The sequence below is a fragment of the Lacerta agilis genome, chromosome 7, assembly GCF_009819535.1.
Source record: "Lacerta agilis isolate rLacAgi1 chromosome 7, rLacAgi1.pri, whole genome shotgun sequence".
In the NCBI taxonomy this organism is placed as follows: domain Eukaryota; kingdom Metazoa; phylum Chordata; class Lepidosauria; order Squamata; family Lacertidae; genus Lacerta; species Lacerta agilis.
Window position 1 is genome coordinate 38,970,271 of NC_046318.1, and position 26,723 is coordinate 38,996,993.

Consider the following 26,723-nt stretch of genomic DNA (forward strand, 5'->3'; position numbering starts at 1 on the left):
CTTTCATGTCCATGCACACTTCTCCAGATACACTGAAACAGAAGTCACCAGACCCTTATATATAATGGGAGGGTGGGGTAGGGTTTTTCTCAGAAGGGTAGTAGGAGATGGGTGATTGACTCAATGGGTATGGTAAACCTGTTGACGACTGTTAACGACTGCAATTAGTCCTACAGGGAAAAAGCAAGGGATAGTATGCAGATGACCAAAAATAGCTTTAGCATACGTAATCTCCCACTACCCTTCTGAGAAAAACCCTACCCCACCCTCCCATTATATATAAGGGTCTGGTGACTTCTGTTTCAGTGTATCTGGAGAAGTGTGCATGCACATGAAAGCTTATACCCAGAACAAACTTACAGTAGTTGGTCTCTAAGGTGCTACTGAACAATTTTTTAATTTATTTCTACTGAGGAGATATTTATTTTAACACAATTAATTTAAATTCTGCTTCTTGATTATTTAGCAAAAAAAGAATCTGGTTCAAGATCAGGGGCTCACAAACTTCGTAACACAGAGCTTTCTTAACAACATACAGTATACCTGACTGGAAAACCGTATCCCACTTTTAGTTCTGAACTTCAGAAGAACATACCATGTAGTGTAAAACAATTCTGTGCCCAACATTGCAACTTGTATCATGTACAGTTATACTGGTCTCATACCAGAACTATGTATTCTCATGTCTTATTATTTATTTATGTATTTATTTAATTTCTATACCACCCTATACCTGAAGGTCTCAGGGCGGTTCACAGGGCGGAGTCTTAGAACACTAATACAGTGGTTACGTACTTAATTCGTTCTGGAGGTCCGTTCTTAACCTGAAGCACCACTTTAGCTAATGGGACCTCCCGCTGCTGCTGCGCCGCCAGAGCATGATTTCTGTTTTTAACCTGAAGCGTTATTTCTGGATTAGCGGAGTATGTAACCTGAAGCGTATGTAACCTGAAGCATATGTAACCCGAGGTACCACTGTACAATTGTCTGGACTACATTCTTTAGACTTTCTGTTTGTGACACAGGGGTTGTAGAGGAATTCTTCCACATAGGCATGCAAAGGAAGATTTGTTGACTGCATTCTGATGTTTAGTCAGAATCTCATTTCTTCTAACTTGAATCCATTGGTTCAGGTCCTACACTCTGGAGCAGAAGAAAGCAAGCTTGTTCCATCTTCCACATGACAGCTTTTAAATATTTGAAGATGCCTATCAGTTCTCCTCTCAGTCTCCTCTTTACAAGGATAAACATACCCAACTCCCTCAACCATTCCTAACAAGACCTTTCATCATTTTGGCTGCCCTCCTCTGCAGATGTTCTACATTGTCAATATCATTCTTAAATTGTTGTTCCCAACCACTGAAACCAAATCACATGGGAAACAGCCTTACTAGAAAAGCTAACTAATGAAATGAAACTGACACAGGGACAAATAGAAGAGAATGCTTTCACCCCAGTATGGCTCCCCTTTGTCACATGCACAGCCCAACAAGACAACAACAAGAACCCGCCACAGCATACAAATCTGGCTTACGTGACCCAACAAGCCCTCCCCAAGTCACAAATGCTAACAAACCTCACTGCAGCCAACCACAGACAACCAACCACACCCTGCCCCCCCAATCCCTCTCACTATCAACAGGAAATGTAGCAAGTGAATAAAAAGAGAACCTATCTAGTTGATGCCAACACCAAACCCCACATGTACATTATGAAAAGGAATATAAATTTCACCATACCACCCCTCCTCTCCCCCCACTATTTTCCTCAACCTTATACTGTACTCAACACTAACATTTAATAACAAATTTAACTGATCTGTAGAAAAGACTTCACAACCTGAAAAAGAGACAATGCACGTTATTTTTTTAAAAAAACAAACACCTGTGGTGCCCAGATCCGGACACGGCACTCCAGGTGCGGTCTGACCAAGGCAGACAAAAGCAGCACTATGACTTTTCTTCATCAGGACACTATACTTCTCTTGATGCAGCCACAAATAGCTTTAGCTTTGTTTCTATTGCTGCATCACACTGTTGACTCATGTTAAGCTTTTGGTCTACCCCTCAATCCTTTTCACATGTACTGCTGACAAACCAGGTGTCCCCCATCTTATAACTGGTTCTTCTTGCTTAACTTTAGAACTTTACATTTGTTCCTATTGAAATTCAATTTTATTTAGTTTGGCCCCAATTCTCCCATCTGTTAAGGGCATCTTGAATCCCAATTTTGTCTTCTGCAGATTAGCTACCTCTGCCAGTTTGGTGTCATCTGAAAATTTGATGGAAATCCCATCAATTTCTCCATCCAAATGATTTATAAAGACACTGAACAACAATGGACCCAGCACAGAACCTTGCGGCACCCCACTTGTCACTTTTTTTCCAGGATGACAAGGAAGCACCCTTTGAGTTCAGTCAGTCAACCAGCTACAAATCCACCTAACAGTTACCTTGTCCAGCCCACATTTTACCAGCTTCTCTGTAAGAATATCATGGTGGATTTTGTCAAAAGCCTCACTAAAATCAAGACATATTATGTCTGCAGCATTTACATGTATAAATATCACTTTGGGGGGATTTAAAATTGTCAGATGATAGTATTATCCTACATCACATACCACCTATATGTGGTTTGATAGCAGGTCAACATAATTGGACAGTTCACGTGCTTACTCCTGCAAAAAGACTGATATTGATACATCAATACCCTGGCCCCCTTTGAACAATGGATAGAAGATATGACTACTCTTGCAACATAACAATGGATTGCTTTAAGATTGTGTATGGACAAATATAATGATATTTAGAGTGCATTTATAAAAAGCATAATGACCTGTTGATAATTTTATACTCATTAGAATAATCGTGCTACCTATATACCCACATATTGTACTGTACCAGTTTCAAGCACTTTTGTTTTGTTTTGAATTCTCTCCACCTTTTCCACTTTATTTTTCTACTGAAACCTTCCATATATATATATATATATATATAAAATTTCTGTAAGATTATAGTCAGAAGCTCTGAGATTATACTCACAAGCTCCTTTACTACCCTTGGGTGCAGGCCCTGGAGATTAGAATTAATTTAAAGTACCATAGCTATGTGTTCCCTTACTATCTCTTTTCCTACCTTGGGTTGTAGCTCCCGCCTTGCATCGTTTATTCTGCTATCACCAGGTTGGGCACTGCTTCCTTTTGCGTGAAGACAGAGGCAAAGTAGGTGTTGAGCATATCCTCCTTCTGTCACCCAATAGCATTTCTGTCTTCTCCACACAGAGGACTTACTACTTGCTTGTCCTCCTCTTGCTTCAAACATTGCTGAAGAAACCTTTTCTTATTGTTACCTCCACACACTGCTGCCTCTGTTCTGCTCAGTAGAGAGTCACCTACCACAAACACATGTCTCTTCCTCTTCTGGGGAGTGGCAGACATTGTTCTGTACACTGTACCATCCACTGCCAAATCAGAGTGTTCTGAGGTTGTTTACAACTACTGTCCTTACTCCACTTGCTCCACCACCGCCACATCGCTGTTCCAGCACAGCCCACTGCTCTAGCAAGAAATTCCTCATCTTGCGGAGATGTGCGGAGGGAGCGGGTGGCACTGTGGTCTAAACCACTGACCTTCTTGGGCCTGATGATCAGAAGGTTGGTGGTTCAAATCCCCTCGACAGGGTGAGCTCCCTTCGCTCTCTCCCAAGCTTCTGCCAACCTAGCAGTTTGAAAGCAATGCCAGTGCAAGTAGTTACCACTGCAGCTGGAAGGTAAACAGTGTTTCCATGCGCTCTGGATTCCATCATGGTGTTCAGTTGTGCCAGAAGCGGTTTAGTCATGCTGGCCACATGACCCAGAAAGCTGCCTGTGGCTCCCTCGGCCTGAAGTGAGATGAGAGCAGCAACCCCAGTCACCTTTGACTGGACTTAACCGTCCGTCACTTTTTTTGTTTTTTAACCTCTACTCACCCATGGGCTGCCCTGTCCTTGCCTAATGAGCAGGCCAGCCCTTGCTGTCAGTAACAGATTTTCAGAAATAACCAAGTTTGGATTCTGAAGCGTAGCCAACGTAGCAGGTGGGGATAGCTGGTGTCTTATAGAGTCAACACTGTGCTGCAATGAACACTGCTTGTATTATGCAAATAAAAGCAAATAAATCCTTAATTGGTTGTGGTTACCTGTGGTAGGTACTGCATGCATCATTATGAGGGGAGCACGCAGGTGCGCACGCGCACACACACGAGTTTTCCTTGGGTGAAGAGGCCTTAAGGATGCACCACCCTTTAAGGAATAGCCCCTTAAACCACAAATCATCTGTGCAACCCGACTGAGTGAGAAATCTCTAGAACCCAGGGATTGATGTGCGTGGAGTACGGCAGGCTTCTCCACACTTAGGAGCAGCTCCTTCCCTGCCAAAAGAAGCCGACAACAGCGACTAACACAACCGCCGCTCTTTGGGATTTCCCGCTCTTTGATCTGCCCCGGCCGCCTCTGCTGAGGCGCCTGATAAACGAAGCTCTTTGATGAGTCCCGACATCTTCCCCCTCAGCCCAGGCCATCTGACTCGCTTGGTACCCATGACTGAGGGGAAGGGCAGAGGCGGGGACCGCGCCCTGGGCGGGAACGGCGCAATCCTCCCCCTCCGCATATCTACCAGCCCTTTGTAGTCTCCTTTCAAGTCGAGGGTGTCCGATTTCGGGATCCGGAGGCGAGCAGCGCCCCTCCCCGACCCCTCCTCCTCCTCTGCCCGCTGGAAGGGGAAATATGAAGGGGAGTTTCTGCAGCAGCAGCAGCTCAGTGAGAAGGAGAAAAAGCCGCGGGAGGAGTCCCGGAGGAGAAGCCGGCAGGGAAACAGGGACGACCGGAGAGGTTGCAGAGGGCAGGGAAGGCGTCTGAGGAGCCCCAGACGCCTCTCTGCGCACGCCCAGAGTCCTTCGGGGCGCCCGGCATGGGGCGCGCCGCCTCGTATTGAAAGCCCTCAGCACAGGAGGGGGAGCGCGTGGAGTTCAGCCTCGGGCAGAAGCCGCCGCCGCGCGAGGAGGCTGGGACTTGGCTGCCTCCTTTTGCTCGCGCCGCTGGCCCCGAGGAGAGAGCGGGGATTCCGCCGCTGTGCTTCTCTGGGATTCTGATTCCGCCAGGTGGGTGCCGAGAAGAGGCTCTCCAGCCCGCCCTTCATCTTCTTGCCCCAAGGATTTTTGTGTGCGGTGTGGCGGGGGTTGGGGAATTATTGGCAAGGGAGCCACAAAGCTTCCCGGAGAAGAAAGTGTTGAGGGAGAGGAAGAAAGCGCCGAAGGATAAAAGGAGAAAGAGGCGGAAGGAAAAGTGAGAGGCTTGGACGGGGGAAGCCGCTGGAGAGCTGGAAATGTCCTGTCTCTGCTACAGCCTGGTGAGATACCTGTTCCTAGCCCTGCTCTTGCATGGTGAGTACTGCAGCTAAACGCATTTGCAATGTTACTGTTATACTAGCGTTATATCTGCGAGCTTGGAAACTTGGAAAGTTTTTGACGCTTGATGTTTTATTTTATTTTTATATTTTGCTGGAAGCCGCTCAGAGTGGCTGGGGAAAACCCAGTCAGATGGGTGGAGTATACACAATAAATTTATTATTATGTGTTATTATTGTTATTAGTTATTATTGTTATTTAGGCGGATCTTTCTTTCGAAGTGGCATCCTGAATATTTTATCGTAGTAATGAACAGCCTCACACGTTGGTAGTGCTACACTTGTGGATAATAATAATAATAATTCTTTATGTATGGCTATCCACAGCGAAAAGCTGTATTTTACCTGTTTTAGTTTTAGATGTAAACGTTGCCATAAACATTGGAAGCAAGAGCTCTTGGTTCTCCAGAAAAGCTAACTAGTTTGAATAGGCAAAAATTGTGTGGTGTTTTCTAGAGTCAGAAAGTGCCCCTTCCACATGCAGAAATGTCTTGTACAGTATATTACTTGTGGTCTGCTGGGTGATTTTTGATGGTTCTGAAAGACACAATATAAAAGCCGTCTGTAGTGAAAAGTAGATTTTTGCCTATCAGTTTTTGAACAGGATACATTGATCTTTATTAGTTTGTCACATTGGGGGCTATATGGAGTGATTTTTCCCTGTGTCTCTGTTTTTCTTAATTGTATCCATGGGCAAAATGTTTAGCGCATAACTTGAATTCTGCATGCTTGATCACGTGGAAGAGTTTCAGGCCACAGGCCCAAACACTCTATTTCATTGACTTCAGTTACACTACTCGGACACAAGCGAATTCAGACCAAGAGGCCATCTCATCTAGCATCTTGTTTCCAACAGTAGTCAGCTAGAAAGTCCACAAGAAGGGTAGAGAGCAATAACCTCTGCCCAGCAACCACTTTTCAAGGGTTATTTCTTAACCATGCAAGGTCCCCCTTAGTCATTTATAAGACATACCCTCTCTGAATATGTTTCATCTCTTTTAAAGCAGGCTAAGCAGCTGGTCATCATCAAATCTTATGGCAACAAGTTCCATAAGTTTAATACGAGGAAGTGTTTTCCTTGGTGTGTCCTGAATTTGCTGTGAATTAATTTCATCAGCTTACCCTGCATTCTCGTATTGTGAGAGGAAGAAGAAAAAAAACCTCATTCTGCTTTCCTCACAGTGTCCATTATCTTAAAACTTTGTATGCTCATTTTTGATTGCCTTGTTATCTAAACTACAAAGCCCCAGTGTCTCAACAATGGTGTCTCAACACCTTGATCATTTGCTTACCCTTTTATGCACCTGGCCCACTTCTGCGTAAATCTGTATATTTTTTTATCTTATATTATACAATTCCTAGTCTTGTATATTTTAATGCAACAACATCATACCAATTATACTATTATATAAGGTTATTATGCAACTGGCAGTCTTGCTTTCTGCCTTTTTTCCCACTGATGAGGAATTGTTGATGCTTTCAATGAACTATCTACCACAACCACATCATATCTTGCATAATACGTGTTTCAAATCATATAAGGGTATACAGTATATAGTTGGGTTGAGGTTAAACGTGCACCACTCTACACTTACTCTGTTGAAACCTGTTTGCCATTTTGCTGCCCCTAAGCTAATAGTGGAGAGCTCTCTGAATAATCCTTAGTAATCTGCCTTTGCATTTCCACAATCTGAATAATTTGACATCATTTGCAACTTAGAAAACTTGAAGCGCATTCCTCCCGATAATGATGAAATAGCCCCAATATAGATCTTTAGCATAGGGGGACATCTTAGTTTCCCTCCATTCTGAAATTGCTCATTTATTGCTACCCTCTGCTTTTTGTTCTTCACCCAGTAACGATCTGTAAGAGGATAGCCCCCCCCCCCTTTATCCCAGAACTTCTAAGTTTACTCAAGAGATCTGGTACAGATTTTGTTGAAAGCTCAACTATATAATATCTTCCAGATACCCTGATCATGTTTGTTGGACAGCCCCCACATCCAATGAATTATAAAACACTGATGAGGCAAGACTTCCTTTTGTAGAAACCATGCTTTTTCTAGAAAAACGTGTTCTTCCATAGACACGATATTCAAGTTTTAATAATACCCATTACAGAGCTACTATAAGGTATGTATCATTTCCTTCTAAGTGGGAAATGCTACATACCTTATAGTAGCTCTTTGAACACTTCAAAATGTTTATTGGGAGACTTACTCTTTACTGCTGCATAACCATCCAGTAGGAGATAAAGTGACATTTTGGCACATATGACCCCAGCACTGAACTCCATTGCTGAATTTTCAGATATGCTGAGCAATCATCAGTGGCAGCTGTGGAGAGCAAGCATATCTGAAAAGCAAACTCTGCATTATTTAGATACCTTTACTACGTTACATGCCTAATTTATGCACTATGGTATCTAAAATCCCAAATGGTCATTTGCCTATAGATTTTGGAACACAGGATTACATATTCCCCTTTTATTCGGACAATGCAAAGTACATAAATGCCACATATTAAACAATAAAGTTCATGAGCATTCTGTGTATCTTTTGCTTTTATAGACAGAAGACTTGCTCATCAAAGGGTTTTTTATTCTTCCCCTTCAACTCAAACTACAAAATATATAGAGTAGACTGTATAAATATGTCTGGTTGAGACAGACCTGCATGGACGCCAAGGTGCACTTTAAAATTCTGTGATCTGGGCGTCTAGAAGTCAAAACGGAAGGTTTGAAGTTAGAGGCTAAGTAAGGAGAGAAGGTATAATTATAGGGTTAGACTCCCAGGCTCATCTGCTTGGAATTACCCAGCTGTTTTAAACTTTGGCTGAAATGTGAAACAAATCAAGGCCAATAGTCAGATCAAACAAGCCGCTGCCAAGAGAAGTTGAAATGAGGAGCCTTGTCTGCATGCACACACACACTACACACACACACTATAGTGTCATCAGATGGGAACATTAAAAAGAAAAAGGAGAGGAGAGAAAATTAAATTTTTCATGCCATAGTCACTGATTAACAACACGGGGATGGAGAGCTGGTGTGGAAAACCATATGGATAGCTTTTTTTCAGTGCATCTAAACTCCTAAACATGCCTAATGAAAATGTTCTGTTCCTATCAGGAACTTGTTCATGAATAAGAATCTGTAGGATTCAGCAATGATTATGATTGTGGTGCAGATTTGTGCAATACTTTATACTGGGTTTTTGTTTTTGTTTTACATTACGACTACTACAGACTTTGTTGGATAGATGGGCTATAGATTAAACAAGCACAAGCACAACTTATTTAATTTTCCTGTGTAATTCTAGAACTCGTGGATACCCAGTAAAATTATTAAGGATAGTGAAGAGAAAGTACTTCACATGATGTATAAATTAACTTTTGGAATTCACTGCCATGGGATGTAGTGATAGCCACTGGCTTAAATGGCTTTCAAGACAATTAGATGAATTCAAGGAAGGTAGGTCTGTTAATGGGCGTTAGCCACCTTGCTACATGGAACGTTTGTGCCCAAAGGCAATTCATGTTTGAATAACAGCTGCTTGCCAGCAAAAGCACGAGGAAGAGTTACTGCTCTTCTACTCTGCATGTGGGATTTTTGATAGCATTAAGCTGGCTGCTATTAAAAATAAGTTAGTGGCCTAGATAGACCGTTGAGTCTATCTCAGTTCTAAGCACGCACCCCATTGTCCTTTCCTTGTGTGACTTCTTTTGTATATTTCTTCCTCTGTTCTCTTTTGAATCCTTGATGGCATGGTAGGGAACCTGAAGCCCTCCAGGTGTTGCTGGGTCACATCTCCCACCATACCTGTTTGTTGACCATGCTGGCTGGAACTTGTGGGATTTGATGTCCAGTAACATCTGGTGGAATGCCACAGATTTCCACCCCTGCTTTACAATTTATCAGCATCCATGAAAACCAGTGCTCAGAAACTGAATAGAATGTCCCAGACAGATTTAACCTATCACTGATGCATAACGCTAATATTATTTTCCACTATTTGATATATTGCTTCTGCTAAAGCAAGCTGAAATGGAATTGGCCTTTTGGGCCACACTGTTGTATGTTGACTCTTACTCAGTTTAACCACACTAACCCCTTAACCACCCCTTAACATTCATCAACAGCTAGCCAAACAATAACTGAAAAGAAATGCTGCCAAAATATCACATAGCTGTATCTCAGCCAGCTGGACAGCATCTGGCAATCCAGAAGTATATTAAATGTGTTTACATAAATAGGCAATAAAATTCTAACACACCTTTTTGAAGTCAAGTTTGGTTGCTTATCAAATGGAAATATAAAAGTAAAATACAATTCAAGACTCAGATTCATGCTAATTTTGCATCATAAATGTATCTCAACAACACAGGAATAGCCATTTTAAAAAATCCTCCTTGTGTTCATTAATCAAAATAAAACCTGTTGAATGTCAAAAGAGGTTTGCTGCTGGAACTCGTCCATTAGCGTGGTTTGCTCTGCTTATACAAAAAGCCACAAATGTTTCAGATGTCAAATGCTAAAATCATTCTGCTCCAGCAACTCTGATTAACAAGATGGGCAGTAAAGGTGAATTCAAAACAATTCAGCTAATTCAGTTTTAAAATGTTATTTTTCCACCTCAGATATCACAAATTATTTGAAGAGACATACCAGCCTTGCAGTATTTCTTTGTTGTTGTTGTTGTTGTTGAGTAAATTCACATTTGCTTATCTTCGGTTTAATTCTTCCAGGTAGTACTTGTTGCAGCCATATTGAGCTTTTCAAATACATAATGTACATAATGTACATCAAAAATATATTACACCTTGTAATTTCTTGGAATGTGTTTGTATGTGTTCCTGTTTTATGATATGATTTTTTATATTTAGTTTACAGCATTTATAGGTTGCTCTATCACAAAAAGTTCTCTGTGTGATTTAATTAGCAACAGGGCTCCACTCCTTTCCCCAGTAGGTGAAAAATGTGGCCAATATTAAGAATTAGGACTTGGACCAATACTGTTCTGCATTTATCACACACATTTATTAAACTAGGGATCCCACTTGAACCGTGGTTTGATATTTTTTCTTTCCATCTCTTAATTTAAAAAATGGAAATCTGTGGTAGATCAGATTAGAAGGCATAATTACAGGCTCAAAAACTATTCCTTTTGATGAGTTAAAATTCTTTTTCACATTTATCTGTTATGAAATATTCTAATTTCTCCTTGGCAATATGATACTTGAGTTATTATAAACCTGCCTCCTTATTAACTAAACAAATTTAACCCCCTCTTTCAGAATGTATGTTCTTATTAATTAAGTACCGGGAGTGTAGGTCTTGAAAAAGTTTTGATACATACATTTATTTAAAATATTTCCATACACACTGTTTAAATCTTGGGAGGCTATTTTTACTCAATTAAACATTTACACCTTTGCCCTAGGGCCTTTTGGTTAAGGACAGGTAAGAAATACAATAAATAAAGTTGATTAATTTCCTCCCATTGCTTTTGTAGCCAGGTAGATCTAAATATAATTCTCACATTAATATTGCATGTGTGTATGCAATACTGAATGCTGTTGACCAGCTTGGGTCAAATCCAAAGTTGAGCATATCAAGATGCTGCATATCATTGGCAATGGATTCGTGGGTAATAAAAATTGCTTGCAGTGCTTCAAAAAATGGGTATGTTCTCACCAGTATAAAAAGACCCAGTGATTTACAGCACTGTTGGGGAATCACAAGCAAAAAGAACACATCTGGATGTGCATTTGGATCTGATCTTTGCCAACAATGAATTACATGCTGTGTGCCTGGCTGCCAGTCCACCACCAGGAACCAGAAGTGTAGGCTTGAATGGGAGCCATCTTTCTTTCATAAAAGTGAATGACTCCTGCTGACTCCAGTACTAGAAAGAAAAGGAGTGGAGTCAGAGACACAGTTAAAGGGACAGATCCTGCCATCTGATTCCTGGATACCCCATTGTTGGGGGAAATGGCAAACTGTGCTCCAACCCTAATTATCTTCTCTGTCATGCTGAGTTTGCAGCAGTGTGCTACAGCACTGAAACCCCAATGTGATCAATAGACACTGGTTGTACAAGAATATATAGTGCTTTCAGTATTCTGTTGAAGCCTAGACTTTCCTGCTTAATTAATTAGGCAATTTTTCAAGACCTTAATCCTTTTGATGTCCAGAGTGACTAAAGCAGAGCTACTAACAGAAACATCTGCTTGGCGGTGAGAAATAATATTCTCCGATGTAACCCCCCCCCTTTTTGCAGTGTATTAGGATCAGTAGTGGAGAGCTTATCTACTGTAGCTGTTTCCCACATCAATATATATCTATATATTTGTTTAGGGGAATTGATTAGATAAAACAAAGGCTTCTTCTTGAAATAAATTGTGTTTTATTTGCTGGAAACTTTAAAAAGCTCGTAAGTTTCCACTTGAAACATTTGCTACACAAAATAAATTGTATTTATATTGTAATAATAGAGTTAATGGGACGCAGGTGGCAGTGTGGGTTAAACCACAGAGCCTAGGCTAGGGCTTGCCTATCAGAAGGTCAGAGGTTCAAATCCCTGTGATGGGGTGAGCTCCCTTTGCTCGGTCCCTGCTCCTGCCAACCTAGCAGTTCGAAAGCAAGTCAAAGTGCAAGTAGATAAATAGGTACTGCTCTGGCGGGAAGGTAAACACTGTTTCCGTGCGCTGCTCTGGTTCACCAGAAGCGGCTTAGTCATGCTGGCCAAATGACCCGGAAGCTGTACGCTGGCTTCCTCGGCCAATAAAGCGAGATGAGCGCCGCAAGCCCAGAGTTGTGCGCGACTGGACCTAATGGTCAGGGGTCCCTTTACCTTTAACACAGTTAATGTTTACAGGTTTCACAAGAACTTACGGTAGTTTATTGAGCCATTGTACCAAATGGAGCAAATCTTAATTCACCCTGGTGGAAATATTAACTAACAGTCTTACAGAACAAAATAAAATTTAAAAAATCCTTCCAGTAGTACCTTAGAGACCTACTAAGTTTGTTCTTGGTATGAGCTTTCGTGTGCATGCACACTTCTTCAGATACACTGAAACGGAAGTCACCACATCCTTAAATATAGTGAGGGAGTGGGGAGGGGTATTACTCAGAAGGGTGGTGGGAATGGGTGATCCGCTGATAGGTGTGGAAAACCTGTTGACGACTCTTAACGATTGCAATTGGTCTTACAGGGAAAGGCAAGGGGTGAGGTGGCTAAAGATAGCTTTGTCATGTATAATGAGATAAGAATCCAATGTCTTTGTTCAGACCAGGTTTCTCCATGGTTTTAAGTTTGGTGATTAGTTGCAATTCAGCCACTTCTCTTTCCAGTTTTACAGAGGCATCCTATGCATGGTTACTCAGAAGTAAGGTCTAGAGCCCAGTGCAGATGTTATAGTTTAGTGTGATGTAAACAAGGCACAGCAATCATTGTGCTCATGTGCTCTCTGCTATCCTTCTCTCACACAGCTGGGAGAAGTAAGGAATTATTTGCTTCTGGCTTTGAACTGATAAGATGGTTAACATTAACATTGTTTTGAACAAATCATAGTTAATGTTTATTAATGTTAATTTGGACAAAACAGCATATGGTTCCCTGGTGGTACAGGAGAGGGAAGAAACACATGAACCCATGGCTCACTGGTGTTATGCTAAGCTACGGTTTTGTGCAATGTCTGAACATGACCAGTGAGGCTTATTCAATAATGGGTGCATTTAGGATTGCAGCCTCAGTATATTTAATGTAGAAATTCACCCATATGCAAATATCATGTCTTTGTTTATTAAAATCATATGTATACATTAAATCTGACATATTAGTTTTCCAACTATTTTAAGATGGCAGTTCTGCAGCTTTAAAATGTCAGTTCAGATTTGGAAGGTGTTTAATCATTACAGTACATTGGTGATTGAGCTGGAATTTGAATCCAAGTCTCAATCCTAATCTTTATTCATTGAATCACAGTGGCAAACTAGTTGTCCAACGCAACATCGGAATAAAGGAACTGGTGCATGCCAAGAATTATGTTTCTGCATGACTGCTACATGCATACAGCATCTAAGGAAAGTTTCAAGAACTGATGGATTCAATATTTTCATTTTTTTAACATATCTTTCCATTCCACATAGCAGTCAACATATTGTACAATTTGTCCAAATATACAAGATACGATGCTAGTAAATAGCTTTTTTACTGCACCATTAAGAGTAGAATCCTAAATATATTTTGTTGTAAGCACCCTTAAGCTTAGTGGGACATACTTCTGAGTAAACTTACTTAGAAATGTACTACATGTGTCAAGTATGTGTATATTTTCCAAATTTATTTTCTAAAGTGAGCATTGTGTACATGCGCACATACACATGTGCACGGCTGGTTGATGTTACCTCAGTCCTCATCTAACAGACTTAATGGGCATCAGAATAGCAGCTCTTGACATGCAAATCTATGGGGCCATGTTAATTATTTGAACATGAAACAAATTCCGAAACTAAAGAAATGGTATAGAAAAATGTAGGACCTGGCTATTTCAGTAAATTAATGGCTCACTGAGGTCAGTTGGGGACTTTGTTTAGTAAAGAAGTTTGAAGAGGAAGGGGGGGGGAGTTTGACGCCTTCTGAAATTATAAACAGAATGCTGTTATTGATAATCCTAGTGTGTTTTTGTTGTTTTTTAAAAATACAATGTTAAAAAAATAAAGTAAGTATCTGTGGCAACAAATAAAACATTTCCCCTTGCATGAAGTTGACTCTTAGATATGTGGTTGTATATATTCCACTGTGAGTAGGAAACTATTCTACATGCTTTCAATTTCCATGCCCATTTTTATATAATGAAATACACTGATCCTCCTACTTAAGTGCTTATGCACAGGAACATAATGTGGGACTCTACCCTAAATACATCAAATGTACAAAGCCCATTCATGAAAGGAGTCTTTCGCATCTGAAGATTACAAGCAAGCAAAGCTATTTATAACCATCATATGCAAACAGTTTTAGTTCTACAAATCCACCAGAATTTATTTCATATGCCATCTCTTATTTCTCACAGGGCTGGGAGAAGGTTCTGCACTTCTTCATCCAGACAGCAGGTCACACCCTCGATCATTAGAGAAGAGCGCATGGAGAACTTTCAAGGAGTCGCAGTGTCCTCACATGCTGAAACATCTTCATAATGGAGCCCGAATTACTGTGCAAATGCCTCCCACTATCGAGGGACATTGGGTCTCCACCAGGTAAGACTGCTAACAAACATATGATGATACTATATAGAAAACATGCTAAAATATTGTACCATACTGTACAGCTTTGTTACTATTTTTTGGTAGGCTATAATCCACTTAATCTCACAGCTACTTTAATGTACACAGTGAGCTTTTGTCTTTTCTTTATCTTTCAATATAGCAGCCTCCATAAACTAAAAAATGTTTCTATAGCAGTTTACATTGTAGCACAGGAGGTCTGCTATTGAGAGGAAAGCTGAAAACTTCTCCTATGGACACAGAAGCTTTTCTGGCCACAAAAGTGAGCCTTCAGAATTTTGTGGCTATTGTCCGTGTTTTAAACAGTAAGGCGTTTCAGGCTTCCTTACTTTGGAAACCACAGTGTTGTTGAAAATTGCCAGCCTATTCATAGGATGTTCATATGTCATCTGCTTATTCAGACCGCTTGCAAGGGCGAGTGAATAAATCCTTGCCTTTATTGCTGTATCATGTGACATGTGTATAAAACAAAGTTCATTAAGAAAATGAAATTATGAAGCTTTAGCTAACTAGCCCAAGCATGCACAAGTGCTTATCTGAGATCACAAACATTCAGTTAGGCAGAGGTATTTATTTTGTAGTCTCAGCTTGCAAATATACAGCTGTGTACTCGCAATTATTTTCTTAGGAAGGCTCCTTGGGATATAAGATTCCCTTCAAGCCCAGTCCTGCAGTCCTTATTCAGGCAAAGCCATCACTGAAGTTAATAAAAATAGTGTTTGAGTAAGTAGTAATCCTCACTCAAATCCACCAGAGATATCACTGGAAAGTCAGGGAGAAGATGTTGGGCTCCCATCACTTAGGAGGGATCTGTTGTACTTGCAGAAAGCAAGCAGACTATGAAGAGCTCAGCTTATAAACCTCTTTTTTCCCCTTCTTTTTTTGCAACTATAAGCCTTACACAAATATTTCAGATGTTCTAGTTTGGGTTTATTTTATAAACACATTAAAGCATGTTTATTACTTTGCTTGCCTGAAGCCAGGCAGGTGTGGTCAGTCCTTTTCCTTGTTGATTTTATCACCGTGGAAGTAGAAATATATTAAAAGTGTTGCCTATCTCTTAAGAAACATAACCGCATTGTCACACAGAAATAAAACAGGAAGGGGCTCATTGAAAAGCTATTGAGCTTATGAGAATATTTATCTTCAGGTCTAGAGGCTTTGACAGAAGCTTATTCATGTTAGATATACATCTTTAAGAAAAACTGATGAAGGAAAAAATCATGTTAAGTTGGATCCAGACATGGTCACGCTTAGGGTAGAGTCACTGAAGTCACCTTAAGTTCCATTGATTTCAATGGGTCTACTCTAAGCATGATAGGCAAAGCAATTCTAAACCCTGGCCAGGAGCATCAAAACAGCTGTCATATCTGAAGCACTGCCAGCTCATGCCAGCCTGGGGGACTGGTTCCATTATTTTCTGCTGTGCCAGCTCCAAGCTGGTGCATGTGGGGGGCCTGGAACAGCTTGGGGTTCAGCAGCTCCATGGCTAACCCTTCACTGCCTCACACCCATAATGCTCTATTTCAGGGCCTTACTTTGGCCACTGCCAGCAGTAGCATTTGATCCACCTCTGCCTGCCTGGTGGCAAAAGTGAACAGATAGTGGTATTGTAGGGGGAAATCTTTGTCTTCCTTGACAGTGCTTGGAATAGAGTTGCCTACTAAATGTGGAGAAAAGAGGAAGTCAGCAATAAAATGAAAATAAAAATAACAAATGCAGCATAGAACTAATATACCTTTTAAAAAGTCTTTAAAAATGAAACCCAGAAACTTAATGTTAAATAAAGGAAGATGAGGAAAATTAATATTTTGGTTCACTATTGTGAATATTGTGGTGTTAATTAAATGTGTTTTAGTGCTGTTATCTTCTTAGTGACTACTTTCATATACTTCATTTCACACCTCACTTAGCTTATGCTTTTATTTGCAATTTGGTTACAGTTGTGAAGTAAGGTCGGGCCCAGAATTCATCACAAGATCCTACAGATTCTACCACAATAATACATTCAAGGCCTATCAGTTTTACTACAGAGGTAACCGATGCACAAACCCAATCTATACCTTAGTTATCCGTGGCAAAATTCGCCTTCGCCAAGCATCCTGGATCATTCGAGGAGGGACTGAAGCAGATTACCAGCTGCACAAGATACAGATAATCTGCCATAGTGAGGCAGTGGCTGAGAGACTAAATCAGTTGGTGAACCGCACATGCCCTGGATTTGTACCAGAAGATAAAGCCTGGGAGCAGAATGTGAGCTACGATTTATGGAGAGAGGAGAATGGCTACGAATGCACCAGAGCACTGAATTTTGCTATGCATGAGCTTCAACTCATCCGTGTAGAGAAACAGTACCTTCACCACAATTTAGATCACTTGGTCGAGGAGCTATTTCTTGGAGACATACACACTGATCCTGCTCAGAGGATGTATTATCGTCCATCTAGTTACCAACCCCCTCTTCAAAATGCTAAGGTATGTTAACATTTCGGTTTTCAGTTCCAAGGCACATGCAAAGAGTATCCCTTTATTGCAGGAAATGCCCCAAATACCTAAGCCAAAAACTCTCATGCAAAGATCTTCATATGCCACAAGCATGAGTCTTATTTCCTCCACAGCTTTTGCCCAATGCCCTCTCACATCCCTTATTACTGCTGCTTCTCTATGACTTGCATCCCATTTTTTTTTTAGAGCCGCAGCTTTACATGACCCACACCTGACATCATGCAATGTCACGTGAGTGACAGGTGGGCATGGCAAAACTGCCCAACAGGTTACATTAGCTTGCCTAGGGCTCAAGGGCCAGAGCTTCCCAGCCCCTGTATTACGTCTTTTGTCTTTCTAAGCTGTACTTCCTCCTTTAACCAAACTACAGTATAGTTTATTGTTGTTAACACTTCAATATGTTTCTAAGTATTGTTGTGGTAAACAGATTCTTGAGTAACAAAGTTCCCATCTTTTCCCTTAGTCTATGCCCTTCCAAGCTTCCATGCACTTTGAAATGTTCCTGATAATAATAGAATATGTTCAATTTTTTCTTGAATGTCTGGAAAGTATTCCAGCTGACCAGCCATCTCAGATGCTATTTTGCTTTGCTTTTATGTTTTACTAGAAATCTTGTATATCCACAGGTCAGGTAAAAGTAGCTTAAGGTCACAACAGTTGTGTGGTCTACAGACGCTCATTAAAATCATGATAAAAAGAAGCAAATAAAACTTTACCTAATTCATCGCTTTTGAGCACTTTCAGATTCAGTGTACATCCATTTTTACTAATTTATATTCTTCATATTTTATGCTACCAAATTCATAGTGTATTATTTACCTGATCATTTAAAATCCAGTAAACTGCTTCATTCAGAACTCTGGCAGCTTGTGGACTGTCTTTAAGGATAGCCCCACCTGGAATGCATTACAATAATCTAATCAAGTGGTTACAAGGGCATGGATTATTGTGGCCAGTTTATTCCAATCTGGGAATGGTTCTAGCTTGCAAACCAGGGGGAGCTGGAAAAAGGCACTCCATGCTACCTGACCCTCCAATGACAAAACGGTATCCCTATGCTACATACCTTTCCTTCAGAGAGAGTGCAACCCTATCTAGAACACAATTCCTGGACGCAATCACCCACCAACAGAATGTCCATCTTGTTGGGATTCATTCACCCCCATTACAACCTTCAGACATGGTGTTTTGGTGCCGAGGTGGGCCTGAAGCCAGAATGCATTGGGCCCAGATAATAAAATTAACTAGTGAGCAGTAGCTCTTTTTAACATGGTTTTTGAGGTTGCAGCCATTGAGTGCATAATGGGTCACACTGAGATAAGCCTAACACTAGCACCTGGAACTTCCTTTGGTCATAAAGATGAAACTGGATATAACAGAAGGACATAAGAATTGTCTTTGGTATTTCTGATATGATAGTTGTCCTGGAATGAGAACCATGCCACTAAGGTCTAGCCTCCAGTGTCCTGATCATGATTGGAGGGAATAAAAATCAAGGAACACAGACTCTGGATAATATTTCTATCTGTCCAAGTTTGCAAATGACCGTTTTATACTTCATGGTTTAGATACATCACCTCTCTGCTAGTTGAATTCAAATAAGTCATTTCCTTTTGTCTTCCTGTTGTTGTTTGTTGCCTGAGCTACCTCTGTACCGCTAGAAGTAACAGTTTTGATATGTGCCATGATACCTCTTGAAAATTGAAGCAAGAACAAAATATTAATATTAATAATAACAACAATTTATTTATTTATACCCCGCCCATCTGGCTGGGTTTCCCCAGCCACTCTGGGCAGCTTCCAACAGAATATAAAAAACACAATAAAACTTCAGTCATTAAAAACTTCCCTAAACAGAGTTGCCTTCAGATGTCTTCTAAAAGTCAGAAACTGTACAGTAGTTGTTTATTTCCTTGACATCTGATGGGAGGGTGTTCCACAGGGCGGGTACCACTGTCGAGATGCCCTCTGCTTCGTTCCCTGTAACCTCACTTCTTGCAGTGAGGGAACCGCCAGAAGGCCCTCGGCGCTGGACCTCAGTGTCCGGGCTGAACGAAGGGAGTGGAGACTTCTACTGCAGAAAGCAAATGTTGCTGAGAAGGTATGCAAAGAAAGCATTGCTGGGAAATAGAATGGGGGTGATATAGCCACAACAAAAGAGCAGGGATTATGCAGCCCTAGGTAGCAGGACCAGTGGTCAGGGATGATGGGAGTTGTAAGCCAAAAACATCTGGGGACCCAAGGTTGAGAAAGGCTCGTTTAGAGCATTAGGAGAGAAACAAGTCATTAGCAAATCCTGTGTAAATCTGAGAAATGGAGCGAGAGAAAGAGGGATTGAAGCAGAGTGCTGCAGTTTTGCATTGGGACTGTCTGCACATCTTTTCTGATGGCATCTCAAAGGAATGCCTATAGCAATTGGAACCACATTTGAGACTTTAGCTGTCATCAATTAGTTCCAGAAGAAAAGTTTTGGGTCAATTCTAGCTTAAGAATTCTTCTTTATTTTTCAATTATTTTTTGCAGCAGTGACCGTGCTTGTAACCAGTTTCGCATAATTACTTAATAAAGCACCATTGAATGGGCATGCAAAACATTAACGTATCTGTGTGGAAATAGATTCCTTCTGTCAGTTAGAAAAGAATGTCAACAAGAGAAATGCAATCTATTTTTCAATAGAATACTTTTAAATACTGTTTTACATTTTGTATTCTTCTATTCAAAGTCACAGTGGCTATGTTTTCATGAGAAACAAGTTGGAAGCAGAAGAATCTCCTGGCTGGTCAGACCAGGTCCATCTTGACAATCATTCTGTTTCCAGTAGGGGCCTGATGCAGATACTGATTTTAATACAGACATGAATATACATGATTATAATATTTTGGGTGAAAACTACATCTTTCCCCAGCGGGTTTTTTGTGTGTGGGGAGCCTTATTTAACCCAAAACCAAGTGGGAAGCATCACTTCCCTGGCAGTCTAATCCTCTCAAGCTTCAGCTGGTCCATTATGTAGCACCAGATTACTGGCTGGAGTTCTGTTTAGAACTAATATCATGTTTAAACTCATATATGTTTAAAACAGCTACATTAGTCACCTGTTAGTTTTGGGGCCTAAATACTTTAGTATTTAGAGTGTTAAATGATGTAGGTTCCAAATATTTGAAAGACTGCTTCATTCCCTACAGAACATTTTGGATGTTCAGATCAGTGGACGTGGGCCACCCTCAGAAATTTGGGGGTGGGTGTGACCCAGCAGAGGGCATTCTTTGTGGCAGGTCCAAAATTACAGAATTTCCTCCCTATAGAAGGTGTCTGACACCTTCATTATATAGTTTCTGTTTTATGCGGAAGACATTGGTCTTTGATGCCTGTGACATCTTTTTATTACTCACCCTAGTCATGTTACTGTAATTTATTTTTAAATTGTTGTAATAATAATAATAATTTGCCCCAAGTGTGTTTTTTCTTGGGGGGGGAGTAGGTGCCATGTATGAGAAGATATTTGCATTTGTATATTCCTTTCTTGGGTGTAAAAGAGCTTGCAGAAAACAATTTGGAAAGGAAAAAATATCTACTGTGGAAAGAGATGTCCTCCAATGCAAACTTCCACATCAGTTTACAGCTTCTCACAACTGCTTTGGGTAAAGCAACAACTCTCAAAGAAACATTTACACATCTGAACATCATGTGCCGTTTGACCCCTTGTGTAACTTAGCTATAGGTCGTAATGGCTTTCTTAAATATATGAAGGATGAAAGCATAGGATGCATTTTGAGACCACACAAAATATAGAGCTATGAGGTTATAACCTTTCTCCTTTGAACTTCTTTCCTTTTCTAATTGTCAGTCCACGGGGACTCAGCTGAAAATGAGCTTAAATGCTTAATTGAGTTCAAAACCACTAGTCTCAGACTCTTCTGGAAACTGGACACCGTGCATAAACAGAAACATTAAATCAACTTGTTTTTTTTAAGGCTTTTATGGTCACATAGTGTGCTGGGTGAGGAAATCACCTCTGAAGTGAATCAGGTGTATTGTACAGAATCTGTCTGGCAAGGCTTGTTTCATTTCCTCTTTATTATTATTTTAAAATATAAAAACACAGCTAAAATAATTAAGGCACCTATGAAAAATAAGAGAACCTTGAAGATTTTTAAGTTGATAAAGCTTCAGAATTGGATGTGGAAGCCACATTTATACTACTAATACGGTTGAACTGAGTGGTAATTAAAAGCAAATGATTCCTGGATATGTTAGGAATGCTAAAGCCGAACAGAATTGATCTTATTCCAAATTCTTTACAGCAGTTTAGCGGCAGGATGATAAATCAAAGACCCAAAGTGAAAACCAGACAGATCTGAGCCAAGCTGCTAATTTGAGCACGTTTCCAAAGACTCAAAAGTTTGTTCAAGCATACAGAATATAGTAGACTTTCCCTGCTAAAATGTCTTCTTTGTGGTCCTTAAGTAGTCTTTATATTTAACTGAATAAATGCTATCTTTATTCATAAATTCATATAAACAACATACCCTTCAACAGTATGATCCCAAATGCATGTGTGGCTGGGGAATAAATAATAAATTATTATTATATAGTGTGGCTGCGTTAGTTAAAGTAGCACTTCCTAGTGGAGTAATAGCAGCTGTCCAGTACAGCCTTTCGGTTGCTCTAATGCAAAACAATTATTTCCAAATATCAGGTGGTTTTGTGAAGAAAAGATATGAGTAGGGTAGGGTAACTGAGTATGCAGTACAGGCCACGTGCAGTTGCAGCCTAGATCATTTATTTACTTTGGGCATGCCAGGGGTGGGTCGACACGCCCCACAAATAGATCAGTGGGCAGCGTCTAGTACATTCTGGTTGCTGCAGTCAGGCCCCTTCAGAAGTCTAGGGATATCCAGGCTAATTCTAGCTGTTGAAGACATGCAAAAACAACATGAGCCAAAAAAAGAGTGGTATGTTTATATAATCAACTGATTTGAGGACACATTCATCATGTTCTACTCTTGTGCCACCAAAACCAATATATTTTATTATTATTTATGAATATGTTAAGCTATTTAATATGACAATCTATATCAATTAACGAACAAATTATGCCTTTACCTAAGCATATATCTTATTTGCTTCAATTTGCATTCTTTGTTGGAATTCACACACATAATGGTAAATTAGATAGATTCTGGAGTGATTCAATAACAGGACAGTTATTCAGAAAATGCACTCTTAACACAATTTACTGTAATTGTGAAGAGGTTCTGCATGTGGTCTGTCTTTTTCTAGATTTCCAATAGCGCATGGTTACAATTACGAAGCATTATTTTACACACACTGGGGAATGCTGCACAATATTCAGTGACTCACAGCTGGCACATACTTTTAGGGATCAATGAGACTGATTTAGACAAATATAATTCAGAGTAGATATTACAAACTTGACCGCGCTGACCAGGAAACTCCTAGATATATGAGAAACAGCTATGTCTTTCCATTTTTGGATCACTGTGTGTGTGTGAACTCTGCTTTTGCATACTGAAAGAGTGTTTTCGAAATCAATTAATCCAGATAGAAATGACAAAAGAAAGTAGAATTTCACATTATGACAGATGGAGCTGCTGTGTTGAATTCTCCCCTTCTGCAACACACATGTTGCAGCTTGTGTCCAGCTACCTCCTGCAATGACACCAGGACCCTAATTCTACCCATCAAATGGTAGGGAAAGAAATAGATCCTTACTGTTAGCAGTCAGTGGAAAGTCCTGGAATATGATGGCTTCAGGGCCAATCATTCTAGATCCAGGCTGCTGCTGCCCTGCATGTGTGGCAGGAGCTGCAGATGCAGCAATGACCCAGCACTCTATAAAAGTTCTGATGCTCCTTCTGTTTCTGATCATTTAGAATAGTTCAAAGGAAGTTAAATGGTTGACTTGGAAAAGTGATCAATTAAACAAGCCCTTTCAGAACCATAGGAGTAGGTAGAATGCAGTTGTTATCCTTCTCAAGTAGTTGCTCCCAGACTTTGGAATTCCCTCCCTAGAGAAGTAAGGCTGGCTTCCTCATTGTTATCCTCCTGCCAGCAGGTGGAGACTTCATTGTTCCAGTAGGCTTTTGGGAACCGGCTGTTTTAAATGAAAGGGCTGGTGCCATGCTGTTCTCATTGTAATTATTTATATGGTTTTAATATATTGTATGCATATAGTTTTAATTCTATCAATTTTTAATTTTTTTTAAAACACCCCCCCCCCCCGTTTCTAGCTGTTCTTTTTAAAAAATCTGTAAGCAGCCTTGAGTCCCTGTCTGGGGAAAAGTTGGGGGTATGAATGAATGAATGAATGAATAAAAACCTTTCTTGGAAATGTTTGCTGAAACTATGAGAATGTATTCTTTTTATAGGCAAATTAGAATATATATTTTTAAATACTGGCCTGAACTTTTTTTTTTTTTTAAAAAAAACTCCCTTAAACTTGTAAAATATACTCATGAATAAAAATGGCAAGTACTATGTTGATACATATATGCAGACACTAAATAGAAATGTTTCCCTTTCTTTTTTGGTACCTGGCACTTGTGCTTAACAGAAATTCAGTGCCAGGATCTTGGAAATGTCTACAGTCTGGGCCAGGAATTTCAAGCAGAGCCGATACGGATGCTAGCGAAGACCAGGAAGTGTGAAATAGACGGAGGTTGAAACATGAATTCTAGATATCTGGTTCATTTCTGGGTTATAACATCAGTTCATATTTTACGTTCAAATAATTTGTGTCCTACACAATCTGACAAATCCAAATGGTAATTTGATCCAAGGAAGGAAGGAGAATATGGAAATAGCTCTCCACCTTTGAAAAAGAAGATTAAAATTTAAGAAGAGAGAACCTGCTTGAACTATTCAAGGCTGGATAAATGGCTGAAGAGAAACGTGAGGTAGAACAGCCTCTTAAGAACGGTTTCCAGAGAATGAAACGGGAAGCATTCAGTCTAAATAAGATGCCACAGATAGCACCAGAAACAGTTGATGAATCCTCTATCCACAGAAATGTGCGTTATATCCCACACACACATTCAAAGCCACTGCCAGTGGATGTTCTCAGATTATTTTAGTGTGATTTTATTTTTATTTTTGAAATAATGTTCCAATTTTGCGACTTACCATATCCAGGCTCAATCCACATGTCAGTATTTTCTATGGGGTGTCAAGTTTCTTTCTTAAAATATGTCAGAACATCCAGAAAATGAATGTCTCGCTCCTGTAACTTTAAAGCTGACAACAACCACTGGAAAATAAATTACAATCAAATGATAGCAAATGCACCACATTAAAAAAAAATTACAGACTTGAGGTACAGATGAGCAGGAAACAAACCATTTAACAAAAAATTCAAGTCCAGTAGAGACAGAAATTTCAAAAGAAGACCTAGAAGGCAATGGCAGGCAATCCAGGGACAATTAGCACTTTTATAGCATTTAGATCTGCTCCTTAAACAAAATATCTAAAGACCAAGTACAAGGTTTGGATCATTTATGAAAGTCTTTCAACAGCACAAAGCAGTCATTCAGAACATGAGAAGGAGACAGGCTTTATCAGAGTCGGAGACGATTGCAGCTATCTTTAATGTTAATGCTATTTCCTGAAACTGGCATTTTCAGTTTCTATACAGTGACCAGAGAGAAATGTATGAACAGTACACAATTCCACATAACACCTCCCCAGTTTCTCTCACTCTGTGTCTGTCTTATTATGCCTCTCACCCCCCCCCCCCCTCACACACAAAATACTCAGGGATGCAAATGTGTGTTCAGGGGCCTGGGGCTTTTAGAAATAAGAATCTGGACTCAGACAATGCTAATTAGATAGGGCATGTTTATTTTATAGTTCCTTCCTTGCTTACAGTTATGCAGACCAGTGTTCTTCCTTCCAGAATTCCCTTTGCCCCATGTCCTAAGGTGGACTATCTCATGCTTAGCCCAGAGCATTCTGAAATCCTGGTCTCTATCAAGGAATGGATTGGTCATAAACATTACATGCCTCCTTTCCCCCTAACCATAAAACCACATATACCGGTAATTGAAAACACAGAACACTTGAAAACACTTCTACAACTGTGTAACAAAAACTACAACTATAACAATATTATACAACTAAAGCCACAGAACAAAACCAAATAATTGCTATACAGTTCACAATGGAACACAATGGTTGCCCCTCGCTGGGTACCTTTGACCACACGGAAAGGAGTTGCTGGACTTGGTACAGCAGGAGTACGCTTTTTATGAAGTTGCCATCATGCCTTTGAGTTCTGAGCGGTGCTGTGAAGTAGGTTAATGATAGAAACATTTCTTGTTAATTTTGGTGGAACCCCTTGTGCCATGACCATTGTGCCACTTACTGTGATTTGATATGGCACAGAATAGAAGAGCACTGAGAATATATCATGTGGCTTGATATTGCTTTGAGAGTATATTGTGTGGACACAAAGTGCTTCCCACTTGGAATGGCATTTCCGTAGCTCTCTTCATTGCAAGATATGCCATATCTCATTGGTGCAAATTCTTGTTTTATATTGCTTCCATCTGCGGTACAAATATATAGAACGTCTGAATGTCCCCATAAACCTCTCAACCTGCCCATTTGCTTGTGGCCAATAAGGTGCAACGTTTTAGTGTCTGAATCCAGTATAGTCTGAAAATCAAGCAAAATGATTGTCCATTTTTTACTTTGAGGATATGTTAACTGCTTCTTGTTGGAATGTTTCTGGAACACATCCACAGTTTCAGTTTCTTTAATGGGGGCCCCCTTTCTCAATTTTCTGAGCATGTATTTCTGACATTTCATTTGCCTGAGCAGTGTCTATAGTGTTTTAGCAAGTCATCTGGGATTCTCATAAAATTTGCCTGAACATTATGTTGGCAGTGCATATTCTAAAACAGCTGAATGGCAGAATAAATACCAATTGTTATATTGAATTAATAAATGAATTAAATGAGGTGGCTTTCGAAAATTGGCTCTTACAATTTTTGAATTTTGTGTTTTGGGGGCAAAATAGACTAGTGCTGTTCAACAGTACAGTGGAACCCCGGGTTACGCACATCCCGGGTTGTGGATGTTCAAGTTAAGAACGCCCGCAACCCGGAAGCGTTTCAGGAGCATGTGCAACCGGCACGTGACCCCCGGATGCGCAGAATGCTTCTGCGCACTTTGCGCATGCACAGAAGTGCTCAAATCGCGCTACTTCGGGTTTTTCGGGGTTTTTTTTGTACGTTCGGGATACGCACGCCCGTGTTATGCACGGCGACCCGGAACAGATCACGTGTGTAACCCAGGGTTCCACTGTATGTATCTGTGTGTGTGTGCGCGCGTGTGGCTTCACATTTGTTAGCTTGGCAAAGACACACTTACTTTGGTATTGTGTTCCACATACCCCTCAACTAATTACAACCTCTTCAGCATCTTGGATAAGCATTGTCTGAAGAGAACTTACCAGTCAATCACTTTG

General features: G+C 40.3%; 1 protein-coding gene across 1 annotated transcript in view; it reads left to right on the forward strand.

Annotated features, from left to right (window-relative positions):
* Positions 1–5,208: 5,208 nt before the first annotated feature.
* Positions 5,209–26,723, forward strand: part of APCDD1 (APC down-regulated 1) — a 33,874-nt gene continuing 12,359 nt past the window's right edge. Inside the window, exons 1-3 of the mRNA XM_033154882.1 lie at positions 5,209–5,416; positions 14,521–14,704; positions 16,675–17,206. Of these exons, the coding sequence (XP_033010773.1) occupies positions 5,359–5,416; positions 14,521–14,704; positions 16,675–17,206 (774 nt within the window). The 5' untranslated portion in view covers positions 5,209–5,358. The remainder of the gene's footprint in view (positions 5,417–14,520; positions 14,705–16,674; positions 17,207–26,723) is intronic.